Source organism: Saccostrea echinata, unplaced genomic scaffold (genome assembly GCF_033153115.1).
Source record: "Saccostrea echinata isolate AGI-Se365-2 ecotype Australia unplaced genomic scaffold, CSIRO_AGI_Sech_v1 ptg000029l, whole genome shotgun sequence".
Lineage (NCBI taxonomy): Eukaryota > Metazoa > Mollusca > Bivalvia > Ostreida > Ostreidae > Saccostrea > Saccostrea echinata.
Window position 1 is genome coordinate 44,610,032 of NW_026889778.1, and position 12,310 is coordinate 44,622,341.

Genomic DNA, 12,310 nt, shown 5'->3' on the forward strand with positions numbered 1-12,310 from the left:
GTATAACCTGGTTATACTTGAATAAATTTCGTTGCATTTTATTAGTTCTAATTTGCCGCTCAATAATACAACCGTAGTAACGGAAGTGATGGGAAGCGAGAGGAGGTAAAAACTGATACATAGGCCTAGCAGCTTTGTTGTTTGTTTACATGTGGTAAGATCGAATTATTGTTTGAAGTTAAAGGTACATTTATTAAATCTGGAATTTTCTATGAATCCCTAGGACTGGAAATGAGAGGATTGTATGGATACAGATGATTCAGCTGGTTGTCAGGGGGGGGGGGGGGGGGGGGGGGGGTGTCCCCATACCAAACCAGGTTATACAGAAATAATTTGTGTTCCTTTTTGGATATTAACCAATCAGAGGCTAGAATACAAAATTAAATTATTTGACAATATAACTATACATGGCTTTGTGGCCTTTTCCCAAAGGTTAAATGATCCATTTTTACAAAAAATGACTCCAAGACATGTATAATTGTCAACAATTTTTCTTTATCATTATCTTCAAACCTAAATGAAAAGTCTACAGTTGATCTACCTATGTAGAACATTTACAAGTGAAATTTGTTAAATAAGTATATCCTGTGTTCTTCATTATGTTTAATAGATAATTTACGCTTTGATAAATTTTGTTGCTCAACTCGAGCTGAAGTGATTATATAGGTCATTCTACAATTTCCTCTGTAACAGTCATGGAAAAATGAGCATGGACATTCCAATAGTACAGATGGAACATAGTCATAGTTCAAAGTAAGTTCATGCAATGGACAATCCAGGAAAGGATCAGTGTGATCTAATTCCTGGGCTTTCTGTACACGGACCAACGTCTGCTTGGTACTAAATTCAAACCCCCCAGTGAAGATACCATGACACGTGTCCTGGAAAGACAAAATCAGAAATGTGTTAATCTCAACTGGTCAAAAAATTAAAAAAAAAACAACCTTTTAATCAAACACTAAATCATATTTTCATTATGTATGACTCTGTTAGCAAATAATTAGTAGTATATTTTAGAGTCCTTTAAACATAAATATGTTCAATAAATGAAGACACAAAATATCCTTCACAACTTTGCATTGCCAGCAGTGGTTGAACACTATACTTTATCATTTTGCCTTCTCCATATGCAGTACATATCATTCATGTAATAAATTTAACACTGAATTTTATTTTTCAAAACATGAATGAAAAAGTTCCTTCAGGCATAATGTATTAGACCTCTTGACCAGTTAAAATGTTAACACAGAAATGAACAATGTAGCTCTGAAGCAGTTTCATACAGGTATGTGGAAAGATATTTGCAAATGTAAATATTTAAACTTAAGGTTAGAAATACAACTTACGCCATTGCTGTTCTTGTATCTCACCCAGTCACCACTGTTGATGAGATCCAATGACTGTGTTGTTACACTCTGGCTTTTATGATATGTTGCAGTGTTGTCTAATCCTATTTGACAAGAAATCATTGGGTCATCATTCATAACGGAGTATTTCCTAATATGACCATTGGATTGTCTCTCAAATTTTGAAAGCTCTCCTACTGTTTTTTTGCTGTCTTCTTTTAATCCCAGGAAAGACTTTACAGATGGCTCCGAAGCAGCTTTTAAAATACATTCTGCAGCTTGTGTCCTGTAAAGAGTTTAGACACTGATAAATATAAACTTTACATGTTTGACGTTTCTGTATATGTACAATGTAAGTGAGAAATTACAAACACTCTTCAAATCAGAATAAGTTTCTACCAAGTGTCATTTTCTTTAAAGTAACCACCAGTGATGACATGAGAACAAAGAATGTGCTGTGCATATTTCGCAGCAGTATCCCGACTGCGGGCTTTTTGATTTTGTAGAAAAATCTGATCCCTAATTCTGCCATGATTTTTTTCAAATGCTTCTTCATCATAAGAAGGTAATGGCCCATGCCTATGGATATCATCAATCTGTTTAAAAAAAAAAAAATACATAACAACTAGATACATCCTGTTAGCAAGCTACTTGTGAGTCTTCAATTCTAATTTTGATTACAATAATAAAGATGTTTAATAGAGTGTTGATGCCATCATCCTTAATCTAAACTTTGTCATGTATAAAAATATTATCAGATGGTTTAAAAAAATACCATTTAAAGTAAAATATATCACTGAAGAATAATTACAGCATGAAGTAGGAGATGAGTCTTGGCTTTCCTAGCAAAGGATGGTAAAAATTCTGTGATCATTCGATGGTACGCTGCAATATTTTCCGTCATGTTCTTGATACTTTGCTCATCTGTTTTCTTCATGTAAAGTTGCTTTTGTATCTGTTGATTTTTAATCAGAAATTTTAATAAACAAAGATGTTTGTAACAAAGTACAAATAATGGTCATTTTAAAAATTTTAACATTCGATAATCTATAGATGTAAGATTCACTTTTACTTACAAGGGCCAAACAGCAGGTAAGCTTGATAAAAATTTGATCCACCTTGGCAAAGAGCAAATTAAAGGGAGCCACTTGCAGCTAAAAAATTAAGATGCATAAAGAATATATATATATGCAAAATTTTTAGTGACATAACAAAACCACTATTAGCATTTACAAGTCATGTAGACTCACCAAAAATTTTGAACATATACTTCAGCTACTGACATTTTCTTGCATGGACTTACATAACTTTTGAAGTCTCTTCCTTGTCGACTTCCAATATGTTGAAAAAACTCAGGTCCTTTGGAAGGTTGAAGTGTTTCTAAATGGCAACCCATTTTCTTAAGTTTCTCTTGATCTACTTGTTCCACAATGTATGTCACAAGATGTTTGGTCAAACCAAGGGGAACAAGATGTAATAATCCCACTGGTATGTCTCTGCATGATAAAGTAGAACATGTGAATGAAATAAACATTCAGAGAGCACTGCTTATGTCTGCAACTGGCACCACCAGTTTCTTAAAGGAACATTCTTTTATGTTGAAAAAAGGTTTAAGAAAATAATAAAAAAGTTATTTGAACAATTGGAGTTCTCCTTACTATCTGTTGATCAATCATTACAAAACTCAAACCTGATCTTTGGTTTTCCATTATAAAGATACACAGCAAATTTTGAATCAATTCTCCAAACAATAAAAAAAAATGTTGGTACAGACTGACCAATAGATAGAAAGACAGCAATTAAGGCTATATATAGTCCCTGTGGTTTCACTGGGGGAGGACTATAGTCCCTCCAATTTCACTGAAAGGGGACTACAGCTCCTCCAGTTTCACTGGAAGGGATTATATATAAACAGGGAATTTATCTATGTGTATGGATATAAAGCAAAAATACAATGTATCATTATACCTCATTATAATTATTCTATACAATGCGTTATCTAATTGGTTCTAGATTATCACATGACAAGGCCATAAAACTTCATATTTCCCTGTCCTGTCATGATTTTCATCATATTCAACCTCTTCGGAGACCTGGTGCATTTTCCCGCAATAGTAATCGTTCGTTGAACGAAAACTCCCGAGAGTAGTTAAGACGTCACAATAGCCTGGTTCACTTCACAAAATTGATGATGGACTTCTGTAAATTGTTTCAGTAGCTCTACGTTAAAATTGAAAGTGAATTTAAGAGCGGTGCTGAATTTGAAAGTTTTTGTTTATTTTTAAAGTTTTTGCTTGTTTCGGTATAATAAACAATTTATTGCATGAGTGTTTGGGAAACATGAAGATTTATTCTGCCAAGAAATATATTCCCCTCGGGAAATATGATTTTACTTGACTGAATAAATCTTCATGTTTCCCTCACGATCATGCAATATATGTATAATATTAATTATACTCTGGTAAAAGTTAGAATTTAATATGTACCTGTGTGGGTCAATAACATCCCATAAACAATTGAAGTGTTCCTTGACACCTGTTTCTTTGCGTAGCATGGCTTTATCCACTTCTTTAGACCTCAGATGTAATCTGTTAATTGTTCGAAGTGTTTCCTTTGGTTTTCTAGAATGTATAACCTGATCAAATGTCCCAGAGGATGACTGAAAAAAAAAAGAACTTGGAAATAATTCTTTTCCTTGTAAATAAATCTCAACGAGACTCTTAAGGTTTTTGTTGGAAAACCAGATTTAGATTGAGGAATGAGAAACTGTAATCTCAATTGAAATGATGCAGTGTATAGAGCAGCCTTTTACAGTCAATGATAAGTTAAATAGACTTATCAATCAAGGTCCATGTGCATCAACGTAGTTGGGGGGTTGGGGGGGTTATGATTTGAACTTAATTGTGGCCCCACCCTACCCTTGGGGGTCATGATTTGAACAAACTTGAATCTATACTACTTGAGGATATGTCCAATCATGCCTTTGCTGTTCTTGAGAAGATGATTTTTAAAGATTTTTTCCTTTGTGTTCCTATGTAAAACTTTGATCACCTATTGTGCCACCACCCTACCCCTGGGGTCATGATTTGAATAAATTTGAATCTACGCTACATGAGGATGCCTGCATATAAAAATGACTAATCATATGGCTTTGCTGTTCTGAAGAGGAAAATTTTAAAGATTTTTCCTATGCATTCCTATGTAAAACTTTGATCACCCATTTATCAGTTAATCAATAATCAGTGAGATGTCAGAAATTTGACCTATTAATGACAAATTTATAGTGAATATTTTTGCTAGTTAATATGTTCATATGAGGAAAGATATTTGCAAATATAAATACAATTTATATTGTAACATAACCCACATGAAATGAAATGATTCACATATTTAAGTTGATATTTGACTTGGAAAAATCTTTACTCACAAGGCATCTTGGACAATATTTGTCTGCAGATGCACCAAGATGGTTGCAGCAGTGTGAAAGCATGTTATAATCTGCAACAATAACATCCAGAGGACACTTTATCATACATTCTTCTTGGTTGAGGGCATCAAAAGAAATTACACCATGTCTGAAATGAAAGGGAAGTATTGACAAACACAGTAAATTTTTCTTAGCGTTTTCATTAAACATAGTAAAGATTAGAAATAATTATAACCTTTGACATTGTTTTATATCGGCAATAGCTATTTCCACCAATTTCAGTATTTCTACTTTCTCTGATGCTCCAACAAAATGTACATGTCTTTCTTTGTGCCGTTCATCAACTGGAATTCCTGTAAATATACATCCAAAGAACCTAGGGTATGGATTTTTACTTCTATCCTCTTTTTCTTTATTTTAATCTTGCAGAGATGTATGAATTCCCTGACTATAGATTGCCAATTTCTTATACCTCTACATAAACCAAAATATGAATGAAATGTAGACAAGGTTTATCAAGCAAAGACAGTGTAACAATTATGATATTCCATGGGTTATATAGTTTCAAATTCTTTTTCCCTATTATAATATTCTGACTTTTACAACCAAATCACTGTACAGTAAAACACACTTATAATGAAGTGCCAGGGGACAGACAATTCGTAACAAACGTCCCAGTAATTATATAGTTAAGTTCATAATACTATTCAAAAGCAAGGGGAATGAAAATCACTTCACTATAAGCATAAATTCACTTTAAGCAAGTTCACTATAAGTATGTTTTACTCTGCAAGAAATTAAATAACCAGTACCTGATAGTTGCAACTGTATACAATGTAATGCCAGCCATTTCTTTGATCTATGAGTTGACGTGTCATCCAAAAATAGGTTTACGGGAACAGTCAAAATTGGCATATTCATACTTGAGTACAGATTAAAGTGCTGAAAAATATCATTTTGCTTGTTACATAATAATCCCAAACTCAAACACAGGTTCAACTAACAACATGGAGAAATCTTGTATTAAGCTATTCAAACTTGCATAGAAACCTTTAATATACCATTTATAAAATAAAATATATTCAAACTTAAAATTTATTTACGACATGAATGCAAAAAGGATTTTAAATTATACGCTTCTTACATTCTGGTTGATAGGTCCAGAAACCACCTCTGAACTTTCTTTTGTGTAGTATGATTCATTTTCATAAGTTTTTCTGTGTTTTAAGCTTTGTAACTTTTTACAATGCTTTCTATCACTTGATATAAGAAATGCTCTATTGAGAAAAAAAAATAATAGTCAGAATATTTATAAATCTAAATTTAGGTACTTTTAGTTTAATCTACTGTACAGTAAAGCAATACTTTATTGGTTGAAAAATACATGTATCATCTAAATTAAATTACATAGCTTGCCTACATCTCAGTATAAAGTTCATGCAGAACTTATTACTCAGCTTCACGTCCCATTCAAAATTTTTATAATCATCATTTTATTGATTTTTTTTTAATTATGAATTTTATAGTACAAAAATAAATTTTAAGGAATGAATTCTAGTTTTTTTCACTTTTGTTATACAAGCATAGCATATTTTAAAAAGTTTGTGCTTTTTTTTAAAAATTACGTTGTAAAAATTCAATTAATATTAAATCAGACTTACTTTTCACTTTGGCAGCATGGAGGTTTTAGTAGCATGGGCTCTACACTTGAAATAACAGCTTCTTTTACATTTTCCTGATAATTAGAACATGGACAATATATAAAATAAAATGTAAATGTGAATGTATTTGCACAAAGAATGTCAAAGTTTTAATTTTCGTTAAGTATGATGTGTTAATTTTCACAGTCTTCGCTTTGATTTTATTTGAAGTTTAGTATGAGACTGTTTACCTTGACATTCTCTACAAAGCTTTCAATAATTCCCATCTGCTTAGTTTCATCTGATTCAAATATGCACACCTCATTTTTAAAAAAAGCTGTGTTTTCATCTGCAGCATAACAGAATTCTAAATCACTTATCCACTTCTCTCCATATGCAGGATGACTTTTTTCTCCTAATGAATCTACTCTGGGATACCTATTATATATACATATTACATTAAGTTGTAGATGTGAAGAATATGAATTGATCAAAATATAGACCTTGACTTTTGGTCATCACAAGAGTGACAACATGCATGAAGTATATTTAAAACAAATGCAAATCAATCACCTTGTTACAGACTTTGTAATTATACTCATTTCACTACATTGGCTAGTTTACTCATTATATATCAAGAAATTTATTTACACTTACCTGATGATTGTTTTGGAAACATTAGGGTGAGCAACTGCCATCTTTACTATTGCTGATGGTTTAATAGCCCACATTGGAGTACTGTCATCATCATGGCTCTATACAAAATATAAAATTATAAGTGATACAAATTCACTGATAAAGAGAGAGAGAGAGAGAGAGAGAGAGAGAGAGAGAGAGAGAGAGAGAGAGAGAGAGAGATACATGTACACCATTAACACTAATTGTCCAGGATAGACAGTGTATTAAAATAGATATCCTCTATTTTTCTATTTCATCATGCAATACTTCAATAAATTGAATATTTACTTTAATTAGGAACTCATTCCAATCAAAGGAACCAAAGCATTTCCTTTTGATTGAAGAAAAGGGAGGAACATCCTCTACTCCACACTGTTTTAAGATGAAAACAACATATTTAACTACTTCATCACTCTGAAAAAGAATAATAAAAAGTGTAAGAATTTGTACAGATATGTGCCAAAAGTGAAGATAATTTTATTTTTTCCTTATATATTTCATTGAAAACAATATTTTGTAAAAATCACTTGAATGACAACATTTCTTGCCAGATTTTTTACCACAAATTTCTTGGTAATCCAAGAAATTGTTATATTTGATAAAAACATTATGCTGATCAGAAAAAAAACATTAGTTTTTATCTGATCAGCATCAATACTTAAAAAATATTGTAATTTAAGCATGTTAAGTGCGACATGAAAATTTAATTCATATACGCACAATGAATTATATAGTCAAAATTGATCTTGAATTTTAGAACTGATGTAAGCATGGTAAGTGATGAACTATCTTTTTCTAAAAACGAAATATGTAATGATCTCTTAGAAAAAGATAACTACACATTTTATGATTGAAGTACTGAAATAAATAATGAAATTAGACAAAAATTGACCATTTGTCAGCAATTAAACTATATGTGGTTTTCAATAAAATATATAGAGGACAAATAAAATTACCTTCACTTTTGGCACAGATCTGTAGATCAATATGAAGCATGCATTATTTTTGGACAAATATATATGTATTTTGAGTTTGAAAATTTTATGCTAGACTTCAGATGTAATATAATGTTTAAAAATATATATCAAGTAGGTCTAATTATGAAAATCTGACTGAACAAAATAATCCAATAATAAATTGGGACTAAACATGTTATACATGTATGCTAGCTACTATTAAAATTGCTGGATCAGTCATTAATCATTGTAGAAAATGAGATATTCTGGAGAGAGAGAGAGAGAGAGATTTCATTTGTAGTTGAAAATTCTGTAGAACACTATATATATTTTCTTTCTTTTTTTTTTGACTTGGCCTAGACATGGTTTTACTTACCACTGGATGTGTGGTAGAATTCATGAGAACATACAGATAAAAATCTGCTTTGGATAAAAACGGAAACCATTCTGACTTTTGTTCGTGATCAAAATTAGTTTTTTCCTCAGCGGACACATATTGATTACATTTCGATGGCTGGTCATCTCGAAACGTCACATGTTCAGTATAATTTGTCGGCTCATCGAAAACGATGTCTTCTTGAGAATCTTCCGTGGATATTGGAATATTTTCACACGAATCGCTTTTTGCATCGGAATAAAAATGTAAGATATTCTGATGAGATACAGACTGAAGATGTCTAAGATAATTTCCACGGTGACCACTCGAGTAATCACATAAACTGCACAGGTACTTTGCATTTGTTAAATTCGCCGCCATCTCAAATAGCGTAAACAAAACTCCTCGGATATCTCGCAAACAAGTGTTGGATTTATCCGATGAGTTCCGATTTATCTAAAATGTAAACAATGAGAACCGAAAGGTAACACTTTGTAACATCCGGCCAAAAAGTTACAAACTTGGAGTTTTATTGCTTAGCTTTTCTTTTTTTATTCGGTGTTTTCATCAATTTGTGTTAATTTCATTTTACAATCGATCGGAATTTGACCAAATAGTTATTTTTTTTAAAAAGTTTTCTACAACAAAATGCAGTTTACAAAATTCCCTTCGGTTCTTTGATGACGCAGACGGTGTCGTATGGTATCGTTGCAGGATGGAGGTAGGTTAAAGTTCTATACTCTATCCCCCCTTTTTATTGACTTACATTCACAATAAGTGAAAAAGATACATTTATGATAGATAAATTGATGAGAAAACTGTCTTTTTAACGCAAAAAAAACTTTTTAGAGAAGCAAGATTTAAAGTATATTGAAAAATAATAAGAAATTCAATGCCCTGAAAATTCTCTTGAAAGAAATTGAAACAATTTTTTATTTTTAAATGAATTTGCATGGCCACCAATTTTTATTTTAGAATAAATATTTTTGGAAAGACAACACGCTTACATTGACAGTATAAACATATATCAAGTCATGTAATAATTACATCTATCTTTTCAATTTTTTTTAAAGATTAAATTTAAAATCAATGAATAAGATGATACATACAAAAAGTTAAATATGAAAACTTTTAAAGACTTAAATGCACAGAAATATTGTTCTTCAGTAGTTTAGGGATGTAAAAAAACCAAAAAAAAAAAATAAATAAATAAATAAATAATTGCTAAATCGTTGCTTTTTGTATATTCCCTCCCCCCCCCCCCTTCTTCATCTCTCAGTCTCTATGTATTCCATATTAAACTTACATTTATAATTCAATTTTAGGAACTCAGTCAAGACTCGCAGATAACACAAGTATCCGAAAGTCAGGATCTTTTCCAAGGCTATGGTGCACAGAACGATGATTTAGGGAGAGGACAACAGAATGACTTAAAAGAAATATGCAAGTACATTTTTATAGCATTGTTACAAATTATAAACTAAAAAAAAGTTGAGTCAATATATATAATATATTAGATATATTTTTATTCTTTGTACGACAGTCACATTTATATAGTTATCATAATTTTCAAACATTAAATTACAGTGAAGGAATTAAAGTCTCTACGATCAGAAGTTGCAGAACTTAAAGAGATGTTATCGAGTACTGTCCAACAGAGACCATTCCATATGGCATCATGTTCATTCAAAGTAATAATACCACCCCCCCCCCCCCACACACAAAGTTGGGTTTAATACATTCAGGTGTTAATGCCCATAACAGTTATTTATAATTAAATTATTATGGATAATTCTTAAATTCATTGATATGAATTTAATAGAGAAATTCTAAATATTTTGTGAACATTCCCATCGAATATCTTATCTAAAAATTCTGTGTTTACAGGAGAAGTTGCATCTATTTCTGAGACATTTGTTTACAAAAAACATGTGGCTTGATCTCCAGAATGAAGAATACCAGGTGAGAGAAACTACATTTAGACATCAAAATAATTGCATTACAAGAAAATTGAAAGACGATTGTTTAGTACATAAACTAGTAATAATAATATTAATTATAATAATTATTTTCCATTCTATATAAGTCTGAAGTGAAGAAATGCTTACAGAGGGATGGCAGATCCTCGGATATTGATGCATTGAAAAAAGTCAACTCGTTTTCTATGCTGAAATTCACAGAATTCAGAAACCAATTCAGAAGGAGTGTAAGTTTCTATAAATAAAAACTTTATTCCAATGCAATTAGACAAGAGTACATTTTTGTTGTTCTGCATTCCTTACATGCTCCTTATCAGTAAGGAATTGTGAAGCTCTTGGAAAATTAGATATTTAATTATCAGATCGATGACAAAATGGAACTTAATTTTGATCGGTAGATATTGCTGACATACATCAACTATATTTTCACAAATATAACATTCAGTGTTCTCTTTAGAAGATGAAGTTTTCAGTTCACTTTTCTTAAAGAAAAAAATTGAGATATCATTCCTTCATTATAAAAGTACTAGAATTCAACAAAGGATTAAAAATTGATTCAAACTGGCATAACTTTAACAATGGGGGTTATCGTGCGTAATAATTAACCTCAAAATTTTTACTTCATTCATACTCTCATATGTATAATACATGTAATGTATAATGATTACAGCTTGTGCAGAAGAGAAAAGTGGACCTTAGAAGTTTGAAATTGGCAGAGTTCTGTAGAGTAGTTTTCAGTCCATTCTGCAGATCAGGGGAGGACATTTGCTCCACTGAGAGACGCCGAAATGCCCTGCTGTTTGTAAGTACATGTATAAAGATAAGTACTGGTATCCTTTACAAAATTTAAATTCTTGTTACTCAAAATTTGTACGTGATTGTCATGTAAAGATTTTGAAAAACAAGAATTATTCATCACAGCATCAAAACTCGCATGATGCAGCATTTTTTCCATCTTAAATATTTGGTAAATTTATTGGTATGCATGCAGATTGTTTTATAATACACTAGTTATCTACACAATATAGACCATTGGTGATTTCCGTTTCATATCAACACTTTCAGAGAACTTTCTTGTATAGACAAAAAATATTTGTCTATACAAACCAGAATCAGACCCAGAACCAGACCCAGCAAGAAAGCCATTTCTGGAATGATTTCAAAACATACATTCAAGAGCATCGCAGCCAAACTGAGGATAAATGGTTAAAGATGGAGGAGCTTGATGGAAGAAGAAGAAACAAGTTCCTCAACAGTCAAGGTTTGGTTTTTCCTGATACAAATAGATATTTATGAGTTACTCTGGAATGTCACAGTACAATTCATTACTTCATATTTTACCGGTATTTCAAAAATAAAGCAAGATTTTATTAAAAATGCATAATTACACAATGCTAATTTCAAAATATATAAATACATTTTTATTGATTTTAGATGCTGCCAACTCTACACTCATTAGTTAATGACAGATGAAAAAATGTAGCAAAAATGTAGAATAATAAATAAGACTTGATAACAATTTGTGTTCTGTTATCATTTAAATCATTTACACAAAAGATATAATTGTTGAAGTACACATGTCAAACTTGGTGCCCTGCACATTATTAGCAAAAGATGAAGAGATGAAATATTTTAACGGGTAAAAAAAAAACATTTCCCAGGAAAGAAGAGGAAATAAATGCAACAATGTATTACAATCCAGAAACCGTAGTACGTGGTATAACATATGTTCAACATGTGTATTATGAAACACATGTTCATTCATGGTGATAAAAACATATGTTAAACATATGTTAAACATACGTTTTACATATGTTTTCAAACATATGTTAAGCATATGTTGTTCGTTTTTCATGTTTAACGTATGTTTCAAAACATATGTAAAACGTATGTTTAACATATGTTTAA

General features: G+C 31.2%; 2 protein-coding genes across 3 annotated transcripts; one reads left to right on the top strand and one right to left on the bottom strand.

The window, feature by feature from the left end:
* Positions 1 to 489: 489 nt before the first annotated feature.
* On the bottom strand, positions 490 to 8,843 carry LOC133194862 (uncharacterized). Of its 2 annotated transcripts, XM_061330770.1 has the most exons (16): positions 8,424 to 8,843; positions 7,380 to 7,505; positions 7,071 to 7,168; positions 6,665 to 6,851; positions 6,435 to 6,508; positions 5,918 to 6,050; positions 5,586 to 5,715; positions 5,009 to 5,126; positions 4,774 to 4,921; positions 3,833 to 4,005; positions 2,650 to 2,842; positions 2,423 to 2,500; positions 2,158 to 2,301; positions 1,746 to 1,942; positions 1,347 to 1,632; positions 490 to 881 (listed from the first exon to the last, which is right to left on the bottom strand). In XM_061330770.1, the coding sequence occupies exons 1-16, from the start codon at positions 8,802 to 8,804 to the stop codon at positions 555 to 557; spliced, it is 2,793 nt and encodes a 930-aa protein (XP_061186754.1). In that variant the 5' UTR covers positions 8,805 to 8,843; the 3' UTR covers positions 490 to 554. The 2 variants fall into 2 exon arrangements, with proteins under 2 accessions (XP_061186754.1, XP_061186753.1); XM_061330769.1 differs by lacking the exons at positions 5,009 to 5,126; positions 5,586 to 5,715; positions 5,918 to 6,050 and having other exon boundaries at positions 8,424 to 8,841.
* A 295-nt stretch (positions 8,844 to 9,138) lies between these two features.
* LOC133194295 (uncharacterized) lies at positions 9,139 to 11,921 on the top strand. Its single transcript, XM_061330278.1, has 8 exons — positions 9,139 to 9,144; positions 9,749 to 9,866; positions 10,011 to 10,114; positions 10,311 to 10,385; positions 10,510 to 10,629; positions 11,073 to 11,204; positions 11,468 to 11,663; positions 11,837 to 11,921. The coding sequence occupies exons 1-8, from the start codon at positions 9,139 to 9,141 to the stop codon at positions 11,863 to 11,865; spliced, it is 780 nt and encodes a 259-aa protein (XP_061186262.1). The 3' UTR covers positions 11,866 to 11,921.
* Positions 11,922 to 12,310: the final 389 nt, after the last annotated feature.

Bases quoted from the DNA above. Each gene is read 5' to 3' on its own strand.
- LOC133194295 (XM_061330278.1), top strand. The intron at 10,115-10,310 runs GTAATAATACCA...CTGTGTTTACAG, and splicing joins TGGCATCATGTTCATTCAAA to GAGAAGTTGCATCTATTTCT. The intron at 10,386-10,509 runs GTGAGAGAAACT...ATTCTATATAAG, and splicing joins TCCAGAATGAAGAATACCAG to TCTGAAGTGAAGAAATGCTT.
- LOC133194862 (XM_061330770.1), bottom strand. From the start codon at position 8,804: ATGGCGGCGAATTTAACAAATGCAAAGTACCTGTGCAGTTTATGTGAT. The intron at 6,509-6,664 runs GTAAACAGTCTC...TCTAATTATCAG, and splicing joins GCTTTGTAGAGAATGTCAAG to GAAAATGTAAAAGAAGCTGT. The intron at 2,501-2,649 runs GTAAGTCCATGC...TTAATTTTTTAG, and splicing joins GAAGAGACTTCAAAAGTTAT to CTGCAAGTGGCTCCCTTTAA.